General features: G+C 53.1%; 11 protein-coding genes across 11 annotated transcripts; 5 read left to right on the forward strand and 6 right to left on the reverse strand.

The window, feature by feature from the left end:
* Positions 1–371: 371 nt before the first annotated feature.
* UMAG_03950 (uncharacterized protein) lies at positions 372–1,924 on the reverse strand (the record flags this gene model as incomplete). Its single annotated transcript, XM_011392117.1, has 3 exons — positions 372–455; positions 545–831; positions 913–1,924. 3 exons carry the CDS (start codon positions 1,922–1,924, stop codon positions 372–374), a joined length of 1,383 nt encoding a protein of 460 aa, XP_011390419.1.
* Positions 1,925–2,704: 780 nt separating this feature from the next.
* UMAG_11520 (putative Vacuolar ATP synthase subunit E) lies at positions 2,705–3,709 on the forward strand (the record flags this gene model as incomplete). Its single annotated transcript, XM_011392260.1, has 4 exons — positions 2,705–2,758; positions 2,869–3,032; positions 3,129–3,581; positions 3,697–3,709. The coding sequence occupies 4 exons, from the start codon at positions 2,705–2,707 to the stop codon at positions 3,707–3,709; spliced, it is 684 nt and encodes a 227-aa protein (XP_011390562.1).
* Positions 3,710–4,067: 358 nt separating this feature from the next.
* On the reverse strand, positions 4,068–4,994 carry UMAG_03952 (translation initiation factor eIF3 core subunit g; the record flags this gene model as incomplete). Its single annotated transcript, XM_011392118.1, has 1 exon — positions 4,068–4,994. One exon carries the CDS (start codon positions 4,992–4,994, stop codon positions 4,068–4,070), a length of 927 nt encoding a protein of 308 aa, XP_011390420.1.
* An 873-nt stretch (positions 4,995–5,867) lies between these two features.
* On the forward strand, positions 5,868–6,713 carry UMAG_03953 (mitochondrial 54S ribosomal protein mL57; the record flags this gene model as incomplete). Its single annotated transcript, XM_011392119.1, has 1 exon — positions 5,868–6,713. The coding sequence occupies one exon, from the start codon at positions 5,868–5,870 to the stop codon at positions 6,711–6,713; it is 846 nt and encodes a 281-aa protein (XP_011390421.1).
* A 190-nt stretch (positions 6,714–6,903) lies between these two features.
* UMAG_11521 (uncharacterized protein) lies at positions 6,904–8,763 on the reverse strand (the record flags this gene model as incomplete). The annotated part of the gene is made up of 1 exon (XM_011392261.1): positions 6,904–8,763. One exon carries the CDS (start codon positions 8,761–8,763, stop codon positions 6,904–6,906), a length of 1,860 nt encoding a protein of 619 aa, XP_011390563.1.
* Positions 8,764–9,223: 460 nt separating this feature from the next.
* UMAG_11522 (uncharacterized protein) lies at positions 9,224–10,102 on the reverse strand (the record flags this gene model as incomplete). The annotated part of the gene is made up of 1 exon (XM_011392262.1): positions 9,224–10,102. The coding sequence occupies one exon, from the start codon at positions 10,100–10,102 to the stop codon at positions 9,224–9,226; it is 879 nt and encodes a 292-aa protein (XP_011390564.1).
* Positions 10,103–10,548: 446 nt separating this feature from the next.
* Positions 10,549–10,802, forward strand: UMAG_11523 (uncharacterized protein; the record flags this gene model as incomplete). Its single annotated transcript, XM_011392263.1, has 2 exons — positions 10,549–10,626; positions 10,740–10,802. The coding sequence occupies 2 exons, from the start codon at positions 10,549–10,551 to the stop codon at positions 10,800–10,802; spliced, it is 141 nt and encodes a 46-aa protein (XP_011390565.1).
* A 483-nt stretch (positions 10,803–11,285) lies between these two features.
* UMAG_11524 (uncharacterized protein) lies at positions 11,286–11,717 on the forward strand (the record flags this gene model as incomplete). Its single annotated transcript, XM_011392264.1, has 1 exon — positions 11,286–11,717. One exon carries the CDS (start codon positions 11,286–11,288, stop codon positions 11,715–11,717), a length of 432 nt encoding a protein of 143 aa, XP_011390566.1.
* Positions 11,718–12,360: 643 nt separating this feature from the next.
* Positions 12,361–13,120, reverse strand: UMAG_03956 (uncharacterized protein; the record flags this gene model as incomplete). Its single annotated transcript, XM_011392120.1, has 4 exons — positions 12,361–12,423; positions 12,525–12,575; positions 12,668–12,826; positions 12,902–13,120. 4 exons carry the CDS (start codon positions 13,118–13,120, stop codon positions 12,361–12,363), a joined length of 492 nt encoding a protein of 163 aa, XP_011390422.1.
* A 1,177-nt stretch (positions 13,121–14,297) lies between these two features.
* Positions 14,298–15,336, forward strand: UMAG_11525 (phosphoprotein phosphatase 2A catalytic subunit PPH22; the record flags this gene model as incomplete). Its single annotated transcript, XM_011392265.1, has 2 exons — positions 14,298–14,774; positions 14,893–15,336. 2 exons carry the CDS (start codon positions 14,298–14,300, stop codon positions 15,334–15,336), a joined length of 921 nt encoding a protein of 306 aa, XP_011390567.1.
* Positions 15,337–15,758: 422 nt separating this feature from the next.
* Positions 15,759–16,649, reverse strand: UMAG_03958 (putative fatty acid elongase; the record flags this gene model as incomplete). Its single annotated transcript, XM_011392121.1, has 1 exon — positions 15,759–16,649. One exon carries the CDS (start codon positions 16,647–16,649, stop codon positions 15,759–15,761), a length of 891 nt encoding a protein of 296 aa, XP_011390423.1.
* Positions 16,650–16,690: the final 41 nt, after the last annotated feature.

Raw genomic sequence — 16,690 nt, forward strand, 5'->3', positions numbered from 1 at the left:
CTGCCCAACCAAGGCTTTACCTCTTTCTATCGTTCTCACGGCTCATATTTGTCTAGATTAGATCCATAAGTTAAGTTAACTAGTAGGAATTGCAGTGCTGTTGTTTGAGAATCGCACATGCGCTGTTTCGCATACGCACACACGACAGCTTGAAACGAGAGCGAGACCGAGACGAAAAGGATTTGGGACTGCTCGCACGACAAGCAGAGGCTCAAAGGGCTCACGGTCGGTGATCTGGGCGTTTCAGTGTCAAACCGAATGAAGTCGTGAGTTGGCAGGGGGGGGGGGGTAACTTTATGATTTCCCATGTGCGATTTCTTGACGACGTTCAAGGATGTCGAATTTTGAGGGCGACGCAGAACCCCTAGTGGTCATGCGTTAGAAGCGTTTTCTGCCGAGCCAACAAAGTCGTCTAGGACGTCCATGAGTGCAGCTGCATTGTTAGGGTTGCTGAGCTGTTGCATTTACGCATGTCAAAGTCAAAGTTGGGCGCAAGTCAGCGTCGGCAGGCATTTCGAGATGAAAAGTTGGGAGATGTGCCTACCTTGATAGCATAATGCACGGGTTTTGTGTCTTCCAAGGCGACGATGCGAACGAACTTTTCGTGAAGCTCGCACTTCATTCCCTTGAAAAGTGCGACGTTGAGAATGACTCTGAGAATGCCATCGGCCCTCATGACGAGACGAGCTGCGCGTTTGTCGGCTGGGCTCTTTGGGACGTTGACACGCAGCGTGCCGGTACCTCGTTCTTTCCAAGACTGGTCTGGGGCCATAGTGTATAACTTGGCGCGGATGCTGTGAATGCTTTCTTCATCTTCTTCTCCGGTTTTCGCTGTGTCGGTGAGATTTCACGTGGTCAGTGAGCTGGAGCATGAACGAAGGACAGGTATTGGGCGCAACGTGAACCACTTACATTCCACCTCGGTTGGCTCAAGCAGCGGCTTTGTCCTTGTCTCGGAGGCAGCAACAGTGTCCTTGTCATGATTGAGAAGCTTCTCCGTGAAGCTGGCCCTGTCATCGACAGATTGTGACTTGTCGGAGTCTTTCTCAGATACCGTAGGGGAGGCGGCTTTTGGCTTGGCTAACGGACTAGCGCCTGCGAAAGCACCGAAACCAAATGTGGAGCCTTTGACAATGGGCTTTGAGGACACAGATACTAGAGGAGACACGGATCCATTTTCTTCGTGGTGAACACCAATGCTGGAGCCGAGGCTGCTGGGTTTGATCCCTGCTCCGGCTAGAGGTGAGGAGCTTTTGGCAGAGAAAGCAGAAAACCCGCCTCTGCTAGTGGTAGCAGACGAGGACCCTGAGGAGGAAGGGACCGAGCTGAAAGGAGAGGATTTCGAGCTGAAAGAAGAGAAGGTTGGCTGAGTGCGAGCGGGTGGTTGCTGGGACGCTTTGGTTGGCTGTGCGAGCGCAAATTTTGTCTGGGACTCGGTCGTTTCTGCAGGCCCCTGAGCAGTTTTGGAGGCAGCGTCTTGTACTGTTTCGTCGACTTCGGACGTGCTAGAAGAGGGAACGGGTGCTGACTCGGCAAATTTGAGCTCGAGCTCCTTGGTGCTCAACTCGTCCACCTTTTTGCGGATTTGACCAACCTTTTCTGTCTCGGCTGCATGGTTGACAGTATCGTCATCGTCTTCTTCCTGCAGCGAGTCCTCAAGCCGATTCTTCTTGGTTGGTATAGCTTCAGCAGCTCGGGAAGGTGTGAGCTGCGAAGGCTCGAGGCTTCCTTCTCGTTCTCTTTTGCGACGCGAAGTGGCGTCCTCCGAGGGTTCTTTGTCCGTCACTGCTTTGGATGTGGAAGCGGGAGAAGAAGGTTGAGGCGAGGGCGATGACTGCTGCGAAGACGATGGAGGTTGCGGCTCTCGCGTGTTCTCGACGTCTGCCTTTGGAGCTGGGTCGAGCTCGGCTTTGGCATCTGACATGATGGAAAGTACCGGTAAAGTGTGTGCTGAGCTGACGAACAAGAGACGGCTGCAGCGAACCAACTAGACTGGTCGCTGCCGATCAATTTGAGACTGCGAGTATAGAAGAGCAGCAACGATGAGAAGAAGGCGGTGGTTGGTGGTTGCTATCAGAGAATTGATGAGTCGTGAGTGTTGTGTTTCGTGTGCGCCTCTTCACGATTCGTGATTCACAGATTGGCCTCCACTTTTGCTCGGCTCCGATCGCGGCACGCTGAGGTTGAGTAGAGGGCGAAAGAAGGGATCAAAACAGCCGTGTGTGCAGTTCGTGGTTCAGTCGTGGGTTAGGTTGGACAATCGTGAATCACGAATCGTGAATAATTAATTGAAATTTGTGAAATTTCGCCAGAGAACAGAGCGCAGGCTGCACCGACAACCTACTCACAACTCACACAGGAAGCTCAAATCACGAATCACAAAAGGTGTATACTTGTGGACGGCTTGGCGCGTGCACACATTCGTGATTTTGATCAGCTAGACAGAGACAGACTCTCCCCCTAAGCAGGCTTCTAATCAGTGCAGCTCACCAGCTCAGTGGAAACCACGCTCGCTTTCAAGATTGTCACATCATCTCTCTTTTCATATTCCTACCGAACCGTACTTGTTCCATCAATTGTTTTTTTACTCTGCAACATTCACACCATCATCACCATCCTCGATCACTGTCGGAGCATCGACATTCTCTATACCAGATCAAAGGCGTTGCGATTCGAGTAAACGGCCAAGGAGCAAGCCATTGCCATGTCGAGCCGTCCTATGAACGATGAGGAGGTTCTCTCCGAGATGAAGAAGATGGTAGGTAACCAATACATAGCGATTTCTTGCTACAACCTATGCTCAAGGCAATCTCGGGTGCACCGACTCTTACTGATTGTATTTGAGTGCATCCCAACCAATGATCTTAGGTGGCCTTCATTAAACAAGAGGCAGTCGAGAAGGCTCGCGAGATTCAGATCAAGGCCGACGAAGAGTTTGCCATCGAAAAGGCCAAGATTGTTCGTCAGGAAGCCATCAACATTGAGTCGCAGTACGACAAGAAGATCAAGCAGGCCGAGGTTGCCCAGAAGATGTAAGTCTCGATCCGCCTTGACCATTCCCGATAGTTCGGTTGAGAAGGGTTGATTTTTGCTGAAACGCATTCTACGCTTTGTTGGCTTCAACACAGTGCGCAATCCAACCAGACCAACAAGTCGCGATTGAAGATCCTGCAGACCCGTGAACAGCATCTCCAATCTCTGTTTGACGCTGCACGCGAGAAGCTCGATGGCATCGCCAAGGACCAGGACAAATACAAGAAGCTCTTGGCGGAGCTCATCCTCCAGGGGCTGCTTCTCCTCATGGAGCCCAAGGTGACTGTCACTGTCAAATCGAGCGATGTGCAGCTCGCACAAGATGCGGCAAAGCAGGCCGAGAATGACTTTAAAGAAAAGTCGGGCAAGACCACCAGCGTCACTGTTCAAGAAGGTCTCGACAAGGGCAGCGCTGGCGGTGTACTGCTCGCAGGCCATGCCGGAAAGATCACCATCAACAACACACTCGACGAGCGTCTGCGTCTCCTCGAGGATCGCATGCTTCCCGAGATCCGACTCGATCTTTTCGGGCCCAACCAGAACCGCAAGTGAGTACCAAGCTCGAGTTCCTAGCAGCTATCCTGATACACGCCAATGTCTATGTGACTCGAGGAATCTAAACTGACCTTTCCCTTGCACTGATTCCACATTTGCTCATCACAGGTTCAACACTTAGATATTGTCGCTTGAACCTAGTCCCTGCCTAGTAGCCACGACCAAGCTCAGTGAGCTTATCTTTCTCCTGATCTCTCTCTTACACGTCAATCTGATATCCTGCCTTGATTGCGCGCCGTGTGCCCAGTATTTTGTTGGCGCCGCTTATGAGCGTCTCGTCTGACGCTCTTACACTCTCGCTCACACATCGAAGACAGCACGATGGAAAAGCGCAGTAGGAAAAGCCAGGATTGCTGGACGGGAACCTAAATGTACAGAGTGCGTGTGCGTGAAATGTGAAGCAGTCGACACGGCCAAAGTGTGTGTGACTGCCTCTTTTAAAGGTAAACAGATAGCTGGGCATGCGAAGCGTAGTAAAATCAAGGACGCTCGCCACGAGGAAGCGACCACTGACAGCTGAGGATGAGGTTGTCGTAACCCCTGCCGTCGACCTTTTGCCTTGCACGATCGGCGTCTTCCCTGTTCTCGAAGCTGACGAAAGCGTAACCTTTGCAGATGCCCGTTTCGCGGTCACGACCGACGTATACACGAACCACACGCCCAAAGCGCATGAAGAGCTCCCTGAGATCATCATCGTCCGCATCCTCGCTGAGGTTGGTGACACGCAGGGTGGGCAAGTCGTCTCTGGACATGCCTCCAAGGCCACCCATCTTCTCGCCGGGACCCTTTGCGCCACCACGCATGCTGGGTGGAACGTACTTGCCGCCTGCACTCGCAGCGACAGCAGGGTTGGTGGGGTCCATGCCAGCAAGAGGGGTCATGGAACCGTCGCCTCCCTCCGGAGTGTCTGCACCAGCACCAGGAATGGCCTCGAGCGTATCCTTGTAAGGACATTTTGTGGTGAAATGGTCTCCCTTACAAAGTCGGCAGACAATACGCTTGTTGGCGAGCTGCTGTCGCATCTTGTCCATGTCGTCCACCTCGGGCTCGGCGGTTTTGTTGCCGGCCGACATTTTGAGGACGACATTCTCACCAATGGTGGTGGTGGCAGAGTGAGGACCGGCGGCCTTGCCCTTCTCCTGACCGAACTTTGTCCAGGTCTTGCGTTCTGCAACTTCGTGGTTGACTTTGGTCTTGACGAGCGTCCTCTTGACTCGTCGGGTGATCTTGATCTTTTTGCCATCTGGGTTGGTTCGGTATTCGATGACAACCTTGACACCGTTTCCCTCATCACGCTCCTCGATGCGGGGAGCGTCGCCAACAACCGGCTCGTCGAATTCGTCGGCCCAGTTCATGGGCTTGCCGCCAGCAGGCTGGCTAGTGGAAGGCGCTGCAACAGGAGCCATGGCGTGTGAAGATTCGTAAACGTGATGTAGAGTTGATTTTGTTTGTGGTATAGATCGATGCAGCGATGCTGTGCAGGTGAAGTTGTCGATCCACAAGTGATATAGGTTGAAAAGACCGAGTATGCGTCGAGTCGGTCTCAAAGGATGATGGAGGAAGATCGAGATGGATGTTGGGCAGGTTGAGAAACACAAAAGGTTAGAGCTCAGTAAAGTGGAATTGCAGTGCAGTCACGCTGCAAGAAGCCGCTGTCGTTCGAGGGTTTAGATTTCGAGCCTCGTGATTGCAGAACAGCAAGCATGCTAAGGAGAGAGCGAGAGAAAAGCGAGCCAGAGCCAGAGCCAGAGCCAGAGCCAGAGCCAGAAGTGGAAGCAAGCAAAATTCACGATTGCGCGTCAGTGTAGAGCCACGAGCGAGCGTGTGTGCGGAGCTGCAGCAATTTTTTTTACATTCTTCTCAGATTGTTTTTCGTACGGGACTATACTATCCTGAAGTATTAAAGTCAATCGAAAACACCGTTGGGCAGCCGCCTTTGTGGTCGGTGCCGAATCGTACATTCGTACATTCTGAATCACGAATCGGCTCCAGAAGAAAGGCAAGAAAAAGTCGAAAAATGCAATCACGAATCGTGAATATTAACTTGACTCGAACCTGTCCTACCCGAATCACGAATCGTTGCTGGCCGTGTTTGCTTCTTGAACATTCACTACAACATTACGTCCGTTCTTGGTATCTATCTCCGGGCCGCACCATCGAGAGCATCGAGCGCTAGAACCGATTCCGGAGATTCGACAGGTGCTGCTCCTCCAACGCCATCTCAGTCTCATCTGGCTTGTGCTGAAATCAACTCGAGCATTCGAGTCAAGCATACCATCATGGCAGCTCGCCGAGTACAGGGCCGTCTTCGAGAGCTGGTACACAACTACCGAACCGTTACACAAGCTGGCACCAGCTCCTCGAGCCGGGTCACTCTAGCACCTACTGCTGCCACTGTGCCAACATGTTGGTCTAGCCCAGCTCGAGCGTTTGGTTCGGCCGCATCCAGCACATCTTCATCTTTTACTTCTGCGCCATCGACATCGGCGGTAGCTGCAAGAGGCGCCAAATTGCGCTCGTCTCCTGCACTTGGTACTAGAGTCACCGGCGAAAGTGTGCTTTCGCACTTCTCTTCGGCTCGCTTCTCTTCGACTTCATCAGATCTGCTTGGTTCGAATCCCGACCTTGCACTGCGCGCTGTTACACACGAGTCCTATCTCAACGCACGTGAAGGTCACAACCGTCGATTTGCGTTTTTAGGCCGCAGAACGCTCAAGCTCCTCACCACGCTGTATCTGCACGCTCGTTTGCAGTCAACTACGAAAGGCGATGCTGCGCACAACTATATCAGCCGGTTGCTAGAGTCGCCTACCGGAGTTGACTCGATCCTCACAACACACAGGCTTGGAGACAAGATCGGCAGGGAGCTCGGTCTTGAGAACGTGATGCGATGGACGCCAGCGGTATCGGATGGGCAGGTAGGACCTAGGGAGACCGGACTGTTCAAGGTTCGAGGTGTTGCAGTCGAGGCTTTGGTAGGCGCCATCTACCACCAGAAGGGCGCTTCCGAGGCTTCCAAGTTCTTCCAGCGCTGGATCTTGCCTTCCTTGTTACACGACGGATTCCCCAGCCCTGTCCCGGAAGAGCTCAAGCAGGGTGTCGTCTCGTTGACAGCCCAACCTTGACATTTCACAACATTGTTCATATCAACACACATCCATTTTCGGCGCAGCTCGAAGCTCCAGAACAAAAAAAAAATAACAACAAAAAAGCATTGCGATTGTCTCGACGCAACCATGTACTACTATGCAGAATGCACGACATTTGAAACTCTATCACGACCTCGAGTAGCTGAGCGCTGAGGGTAGGGAAGCCTCACTTGCTCGTCCTCGTCTTGGTCGACAAGAGCTTGTTCTGCGATTGTAGAGCCAACCAGCAGTTGCGCATGCCCGTACCCATGGTTTCGGCCTCGACTTGGTCAACGTTGGCCCACCTTCTCGTGGCCATGTCTCCGAGTCTGCTGCCAAAATTTTTGTTCTTGTCTGCCGTCGTGGTCGTGGTCGTCATCGTCGTCGACGTTTCTTGCTGGTTTGAAATTTCGCGTACAGCAGAGTCAGGACGCAGAGCGATGCTGTAGACGTGCATTGTGAGATGTAGGTGCGAAAAGATATGGGTGATGCTACCCAGATTGGTTTGGCTCTCTACGGTGTTTTTGGCATCGATGAGCGATGCGGTAAATGGATCGACAAGCTTGGCAGTAGGTTTGCTGCCGAACACCGGTTGGCGCTGATCGGACGGCGAACCGGCGGCGGTGGTGGAGAGCGTGAGCGAGGGGAACTGCCACGTGCTTGCCAGCAAACCTGAAGCGGGTCGCTGTTCAAGCAGAAACTCTCCTGAGGAGCGTTGGATGATACAGACAAGACACTCTTCCTGTCGGATCGTTTTCTTTTCTAGCTTCATTGGAAACTTGCAGATGTGCCTTTCGATGTCGATCGTCGTAAGCGCGCTTGGTTCGCGTGAAGATGCGCGTTTGCGCTTGGAAGCCGAGCGCAAGCCGAACGAGAGCGTCGCTTGACGCAAGTTGTTGATACTCTTTTGCTTGGCTACATTTGTGTCTTGATGTGTCTCAGTGGTGCTGATTGAGTCAACTTGGACAGACGGGAAGCGCTCGCAAAGCGTGCATATATCCTCGATATCCAGCACCTCTGCTCCTGCTGCTTGATTCGGCTTGTTGTTGGCTTTGATCGTATCGGCCTGCGCTTCTTGATGCGCGCTGCAAGTGGCTTGAATCGGACACTCATCGCATCTTGGCTTAGTAGGCGTACACACGGTGCTACCGAGCTCCATCAATGCTTGGTTCCACTGTCCCGGCACTGTCGCCTTTCCACCTCGCAGCGCGGACGCTTTGTGCACCAACTTGGTTGCTGTTGCCCACATCAGATGCGAGGTCAGCTTGGTTTTGGGATTGGCATACAGCGCGAGCTGCCTCGACAGAACGCGCACCACGTTACCATCGATGATGGGAACGGCCTGGCCGAAGACGATCGAGGAGATCGCACCGGCAGTGTACGGTCCGACACCGGGTACGTTTTTCTCGAGCTCTTGCGGCGTCTCCGGTAGAAGTCCCATCATGTGTGGATCAGCAACTACTCGCTTCGCCGCGGTGTGGATGCGCGTTGCTCTGCTGTAGTATCCAAGCCCCCTCCATGCAGCAAGCACCGCTTCTGGGTCGGCGGCTGCAAGCGCTTCTATGGTAGGCCACTTGTTCATCCAATTCAACCAGTACGTCTTAACTGTCTCTACTCGTGTTTGCTGAAGCATGATCTCCGATATCCACACTTGGTATGCTCTTTTTTTTCTCGCCTCCCTCAACTTGGCCGCGTCGGAGTAATGAGAAGCGTCGATGAAATCTGCACGCCATGGCATATCTCGTTTGGACGATACCGTTTCGAACCAGGTGAGCAGCGCAATAATGGCGTCTGGGTGGTCGAGCAGTTGAGGACGGTGGTACGACGCGCTGTGCATTCGCGCGGGTAGACGTGCCGGTGCACGCGCATGGCGTGATGAACTTGGAGCGTCCAGAATTGCCGCTATCTTGAAAACAGATGATTCCGAGTCTCCTAGTGAGCGGTGCGCCTTTTTGATAGGTCTATGCGCGGAAGGCGGCGGCGACGCGCAAGGTGAATAGTCATCTCGGCTTGAAGAGGCTGCTCGACGCTTGGTTGAGACCGCCATGACGGTCGCCCTGTCCACGCCGAAAAAAAACAGGCGAGTTTGTACGGCTTGTAGCCAAATTGATATGGCGACAGCGATATGCAACTGGGCGATGGATGCAAACGGCCAGAACGAGACGCATGGACGGCCAAGCGTTTGGGAAGGATGTCGTGCTTGATGTCAGTGAGAGCGTTGCTCAAGCTTGTACGGTGTACTCACGAGTGTTGGTCTCGCGAGACAGCACCGCGTCGCGTCAAATGAGCGATCAATCGTGAATCACGAATCGCAGAATCGCAGAATCGTGAATTTTTATCATTCACGATTCACGATTAATAAAATCAATACAGTGCGAGTAAGTGACAAGTTGCGATGTGTTCTCTTTGCCATTCGTGATTCGTGACTGGCCGGCATATCAACATATAGGCAATCAATGGTATATATGACGCTTTGAAACATGTTGCCGGGTATATATATGGTGAGACTATTGGTGACCAAAGAGTTGCTCGCAGCGTTGTCGAGTCTTAGCGATGGCGTTGAGCAAGTGCCAATTCCTCCATTGCGCCGTCTTTGAGCTGCCGACGGTTGATTCGAGATAAGCGAGCAACTCTTTCCAGTGCATCGCATACTGTCCATCCTCATTGATCTCTTTGTCTAGCTCCTTGTCGTCCAGCTCGGGATCAGTGACAATGGTAGAGTCGATGCGAGTGCTGCTGCTAGAAGAAGGAGCTTCCTGCGGCTGTGAGCTGGTAGCATCGAACGAGGTGTGAACACGTATGCCAGGCGATCCACTGTTGCCGGCTGAATTTGGCGACTTCTGAGAGCCTATGGCACCCTTTTTGATGCCAGCAATCACCCTATTTAGCACTGTCTCAACCAACGCGTTTGCGGCAGTAGCGCTTTCATGCACCTCGTTTGGATCAACCACGATGCGTTCCAAGTGGTCTTTCCTGATTCGATGTTGCTTCGCCCATTGGGGCGAGCGAAAGGTGGCATAATCCTCGTCGAATGTGTCTCTCACCACGTGCTCCACGAGCTTGAAAACGCGTTCGCTCGGTGTTTGTGAATGTGCTGGTAGCTGAGGAAGCGGCAGTGGCCACGAGTAGTTCCACACCTCTCCTACCGGATAGCGCTGTTTGAGGCGGTCGAGCTTGCGTGCTTTGTTCTGTGCTTCTTGCTCTGATGACGAGAACAGACGTTTTCGTGGCAGTTGTGAGTGCGAACGAGCCACATCCTCGGCGTAGCGAGAGAGCGAGTTGAGGAGCGTATAGTGCTTGAGGATGAACGAGTCGGATACCATGGCTCGTCTGCGAGCTTGAGTGCGGACTTTGGCTGGTGCAAGCGACGATCGTGGACGCGCCATGTTGGCTGAACTTGGCTTGGCTTTGCCGCCACGATCCGGCTTGGAGGCCAGTGACCCGATCGGTGTTGTGGAGTGTGACTGTGATGCGGATCAAGCCGAGAAAGCGAGCGAGTAAACTTGTCAAAAGTATCTGTTGTCCATTCGTGATTCGTGATTCGTGATTCGTGATTCGTGATTCGTGATTCGTGATTCGTGATTTGATTCAGGGTCCAAAGCTAGCTTTTCTGCAGCTTCACGGCCGAAAAGAAACCCGTGACTGGCGAAATTTCCACGTTACGCACACGTAAGTCACGAGTAGCAGCCGGAGCAGCCGCACTCAGCACTGGCCATGCACATCCTGTCACGTATGCTGGACAACGTATTCTTCCAAACGGCTTTGGCTCGCAACCCATCTCATACCCTTCCTGCGTCCTTGACGAGACGGTGCGACGATAGCTTGTGCAAGCATGATTAGCGACGTGACCTTATCCGCGCTAGCCAACTGGCTCGGCAGTCTCACCATGATCTTGATCGTCGTATATCACGTAAGTGCCAACCCGGCTCTGGTCTGTCATGATCGAGTGCGCCGAGACCAAGGTGCGATTTCTGACAGCTCTATACTGACTCGACGCTCATGTTTTGCTTAATCGTATCAAAGGCATTAAGCGTAAATGTCAAGAGGAATCAAGAGACAGCGAGAAAGGTCGCCGCTTCGACATAGGCTTGCAACGTACTGTTCTGCTGACTCGACCGTACTTTCAGCCTCACATTTCATCGACTCTCTCGCCGCTCTCTCTAAAACCCTCTCTCACCAACGCACACACCCACACGCCGCCTTCAACGATGGCGCCGTATTCTAGCCATCCGACTGCTCGCACCACCTGTACATTATAAGCCTCAATGCGTGCATCCGCCATCAAGTGCTGAGAGAGTCGTGGTTGGTACGTGTGATCTAGCATCGTGCTGCGTGTGTAAAGCTCGAAAGCGCTGCAAACCACGCTGCCAAGCTTGATTCTGACATGTCGCCTATACGCTGCTTGCAGAAGACGACCTATCTGTGTCCGAGTGACCACTTGTGCGCGCGCATCGATCGTCGTCGGCTGCAGCTCACACGCCGACTCACGCCAGTGTGATACAAAGTTCTGCAGCGTATTGCCGCACCTTTCCGTTGCACTTGACTTTACACTGTGTCCACGTCGCGACCATGTCTGAATCTACCACTCCAAGATCATGCGCACACGGACGGATCCGTCCAAGCCTAGCTCTACCATCCAAATGGGCGTCATTGCGATGCACTGACGTGGTGACAATGATTTCGCCGACGCTCTCGTTCCCCATGTACGCAGCTACTTCGGATCGCATTGCCAGCACGAGGTGGATAACGATGCTGTGCGAGTACACGTCCACGCCATTGACACGAACAGTACTCTGCGAGCGATCGAGGCACAAGGCGCGGTATGGTTCGGAATGCGCCGACGTATGTCTACTTTGGCGCATCGGCCTTGTCGGGTTCTCACATTCCAGCTGTGCTCAGCTGTGCTCAGCTGTGCTGACCTTGAGCCATGTCGGCCACATCCAGCAAACGGACGTGGCCAACTCGCCTTCCCAAGTCCTTACGTCCACAGCACTTGCTTGAAGCGCAAAACGAGATCGAGTCACTCAACGATATGCGCATCCGCAACAGGCGCATCGATTTCGTAGCCTTGAGCCAAGCAGCCCTCTCGGCCAGCCCGGACGTGTTGTGTGCGTTGCAGCTGCTTGCAAGCTTTGCTGCTCGGAAAAAGTGAAAGCGGGAGAGCTCAACGTCTCACTACTGCCGGTTGCCTCCATCTTTACGGATCCAGCATCACCCGTTCCACCCAATCCACCTCAAGATGCAACCACTTTATCTGCGTTGCAGATCTCTATGTCGTCCAATGTCCAATGCGACAACACCGCCTCAGCGTAAAGATCTACGATCTGGTTCGTCTAACAATGCGGTACCTCAGACCGACTACTTGACCCAGTCGCACATCCAAGCTGTCGCCGACCGCATCTCGCAGCCTGAAAAACAAGCTCGGCAGCCATGCTCTGGCATGCATGCGTAGCTGCCTGCCATGACGGCCATGTTGATCCAGATGGTGGAATGTGTGGCATCACGCTAGCGTGTGAGGAAGCCGAAACGCAGAATGTGGTGATGTGACATGTTGTCGAGGTGTAAAGCAAGACGCACGAGATTGTGTAGATGGATCGAGGTGATGAGATTGCAGGATGAAGCGACAATTGCATGATGCGGACATCTATTCGTCCTCCTCCTCGTCGTCCGCTTCTGCGTCTGCGCTGAATGCACCCTCCTTAGGAGCCTGTGCGATGGTGAAAGTCAACAGGAAACGAGTGCAGCTCGCCAGTTAGAATGCTGACAAAGAGCGTTGTGGATGCGCGAGATCTACGAAGCCAAACTTACTGCTACTTGTTCACCTCCCAGTTCAGTGGCGAGTCCATCTCTGGGATAGGTCTATATAGAGCGAAGCGAAACGAATCGAAGCGAGAGTGATCAGACTCGGTGGTGCATTGTGCAAGTATTGATTGAAGCAGTGAGCAACTTACCCTTGGAAGCGCGGGTTTTTCGGGGGTAGCGGCGTAGACTGTCGAGCCGAAAAGAACGACGACGCCGATAGCGACGAGGAATTGACGAAGTGCGGAAGTGGCGGGAATTGCGTGAACGTCGGGAGCCCAAACAGAGAGCACATCGTCTTGCTCGTGAGGCTGTCAAAGTACGAAACAGGAAAGAGAATCAGCTGCCGTTGCTTCGATTGCGTCGATGATTCCAAAGATACTCACAGTTTCGCCAAAGTTGCGCTTCTCTTGTGGATCCCACCACTTGGGCGAGTATTTGCGCTGCTGCTGGCTGACGAACGGAAGGTCCGGATAGTCGCCCAGTTGCGGATCTTTGGAGGCGTTGACTCTCGAGGTGGAAAGGTGACGAAGAGGCGTCGAGGTGGTTCGAAGCACCGCACTCGAACGAGAGGCCCCAGCAGCTGCCTGTCGTAGAAGAGACATGATGTTGTGGTGCGGTTGTTATAGATTCAGAGAAGGACGATGGATGACCATTAGAAACGATGGAATCGGTCCAGTTGCCAAGTTGCGATGCGATATGATTTGTGATTGGTGATTCTGAACTGGGCAAGGCATCTAACCTGTGAATTTCGAGGGAATCCACATGTTAAGGCGCCATTTATACAGAGACAAGGTCGAAAGCGGTGATCGATACACGATCTGCACGGTGGTTTGAAAGGCTGCTATCTTGTACTGCTGCTAAACAAGAAGGAAAGCCGTCGCGCTTAGACCAGCTTGATCAACTCACGACTCACGACTTATTCAACAGCGTGTTCAAGTTTTCGGGTGTTATGCTTCCAAGTAGTTTTTTTGGCGATTGGCTTGAATTTGGCCTGCTTTCCAAAAGTTGAAAATGGGTCAAATCTGAATTTGAATACAAAATTCCGTTATTTGAGTGGTTTAGCTAACTGACTCCGTGACGGGCTGGTATGCCGGCAGTGTGTGGTTCAACTCGCCACGACGTTTTCTGGCAGCCGCGTCGTGCAGGCAGGTGGGCTATGCGTGCGAGTCGTGAGTCGAGACTGGCTCAGCAGCCGTCAAATTACGGAATTGCTGAGCGCGGTTTGGTGTGGCTTTGGCTCTTTTTCTTTGCTTTGGACTGAGTGACTGGCTGGCTGTGCCTCGTGCACGACTGGCTGAGCGTGTTAACTTGGGTTATCCTGAGGCTTGGCCTGCGTCAGCTCCATGTTGGCTGCTCGTCAACACCGTTCGATTTGACCATCATCCTCTTGTTGCGGTTGTCTCGATCATACCCTCAAAAGCCAGTCTGTCTTCTTCGATCTGCATTTCTCTCACCTCCAGCACGTCATACGCAGCACTTGTTCCAGCTTCTTCGAGCTCGAACCACTCATCTCTCGACGCATCCGCATAGATACGTTTCCGCATAGCCGTCTCCATCTTGGCATCGTGTACGGTTGTCTTTTCTCGCATTGCGTACCTTTGACCTGATCTCAGCTTCTGCACATATATACCCTCCAAGCACACGCACGCCGTTTTGCAAGGAGTATCTCGTTGAAACGTCGCCTCGGTTTCTAGGCACATCCACCAAAGCTCTCTTGCTCTTATCATTATTTTTCATCGATCTTGACCAATCCTAGACTACTTTACAACCAAGCACACCATGGTCGACATCACGGAGCAGGATGCGTGGATCGCGCATCTCAGCGAGTGCAAACAGCTCTCGGAAAACGATATCAAGCGTCTCTGCGACAAGGCTCGCGAAATCTTGCTCGGCGAGTCCAACGTCCAACCTGTTCGCTGCCCCGTTACTGTATGCGGTGACATTCACGGCCAATTTCACGACTTGTCAGAGCTCTTCCGCATCGGTGGCAACTCACCTGATACCAACTACCTGTTTATGGGCGATTACGTTGACCGTGGTTACTACTCGGTCGAGACCGTCACGTTGCTCGTGGCACTCAAGGTGCGCTACCGTGACCGCGTCACCATCTTGCGTGGTAACCACGAATCGCGACAAATTACCCAGGTCTACGGTTTCTACGACGAATGCCTAAGGAAATATGGCAATGCGAATGTGTGGAAGTACTTTACCGATCTTTTCGATTATCTTCCATTGACCGCCTTGATTGACGACCAGGTAAGTAGAAACAACAGCTTGCCCTGCCGGCTTGCTCTGCCGGCTTGCCCTTCCCGGCGGTTGCACCTTGAATTCACGCTGACCGACTTGGCGCTCATTGTCTGTTTGCTTTAATTAGATCTTCTGTCTGCACGGCGGTCTTTCACCGTCTATCGACACTCTGGACCACATTCGATCCATCGACCGTATCCAAGAAGTGCCGCACGAAGGTCCTATGTGTGACTTGCTGTGGTCTGACCCAGATGACCGATGTGGATGGGGCATCTCGCCACGAGGTGCGGGCTACACGTTTGGCCAAGACATTTCGGAAGCGTTCAACCACAACAATGGCCTGACACTGGTGGCACGAGCACATCAATTGGTCATGGACGGATTCAACTGGTCGCAAGAGCGTAACGTTGTTACCATCTTTTCGGCACCCAACTACTGCTACCGATGCGGCAACCAGGCAGCCATCATGGAAATCGACGAGAACCTCAAGTATACCTTTTTGCAGTTTGACCCAGCTCCGCGTGCCGGCGAGCCGTTGGTCTCGAGACGCGTGCCGGATTACTTTTTGTAAGATTAGTAGGATGTGTGAATGGTGTTGCGAGCCAGTTGAAGACGAGGAAGCGTGTGAATTTGTGTGTCTGCGCACGGTGAAAATCACGACTGTGATTGTGTTTGTGTGCTGTTAGGTGCAGTGACAGTGCAAGGCGCTGGTGAGCGAAGCATGCACGGCAAAGTTGCTTCAAGGGAGGGAGTTTCGCCAGCTTTGACCGTACGTTGTTCGCACATTCGTTCCACGTATCAGCAGTCTGCCGCATTGGGTGGAGAAGCGAGTGATGCTGAGCGCGGACGTGGGAGCGGGAGGAGGAAGCAGAGTTACAAGGGCAGGTGGGTCAGTGGAATGATATTGATTTCTTGTACAAGAGGGATGAGATGCATCTACAGGAAGGAAATTGTGAATCGAGAGCAAGTGTGAGATTCACGAGTGGAGCCGAGTTAGTGCGATTTTGGTTTGTGAGCGTTTGCGTGTTTGGCCGCCGCTTTGGCCGCCCTGCGCGCCTTGTCCTTTGCGTACGTCTTTCGGTAGAAGGCGATGAAGAGGAAGAGGTAGCTGGTGAGGCAGATGATCCCGGAGAACGCGGCGTGTTCCTTGCCTGCGCACGGTCCGCGGTGTGGCAAGTTGGGCAGGTACGTGGATGCAAGGTGGTTCCAAGAGGCGTAGTAGACGACGACGAGATCGATTACAAACTGCGTGATCTGCGCCGTGGTGACTGACTTTTTCCAGGGACAGGGGATCTTGAGCGAGGTGAGCGCATAGTAGAAGTACATGAGCACATGCACTGCCAAGTTGAGGCAGATGACCACCCAAGAGACCGACGTCTTGCCGTGCAGCTGCGAGAAGCAGAGTACCGCGGTAGCCGAGTGGTGGTAGACGTGCAGGAACTGGAGCGGCTTCTTCTTGAGCACGAGGAAGACCGTATCTACGAGTTCCCAGTACTTGAAGTAGTAGTTGATCATGTAGTACGTTTCCAGCTTCATTGTCCAAGCGCCTTCGCCGCAGATACCGTAGAAGAGACCGTTGCGACGAACGATCGGCAGAATCTCTTCGAGCATAAGTGCCAGCAACAGACCCGAGCCGAACGTGAGCGCCAAGTTGTGCACCAAAAACGGAAGCTTGATGCTCGTCGTCAAAGGAGCGCGGTTCTTCATGAGTTCTCGACCGCCAAAGATCACCGCCAGATACGTGATGACAGCAGCTACGATCGAGGGCACTGTCGAGAGTGGCGTCTGACCGGGTATCCATGCCAAGAGGTGCACCGGAGTCTGCGCCTTGACGTGTGGTGGGATGGCCGCCACGACGGCATCGTAGATCGTGCTCGAGACCATCTTGTCTTTTTATGCCGAGGAGCAGCGGAGGGAGGAGGAGG

The sequence above is a fragment of the Mycosarcoma maydis genome, chromosome 11 (assembly GCF_000328475.2).
Source record: "Mycosarcoma maydis chromosome 11, whole genome shotgun sequence".
Classification (NCBI taxonomy): domain Eukaryota; kingdom Fungi; phylum Basidiomycota; class Ustilaginomycetes; order Ustilaginales; genus Mycosarcoma; species Mycosarcoma maydis.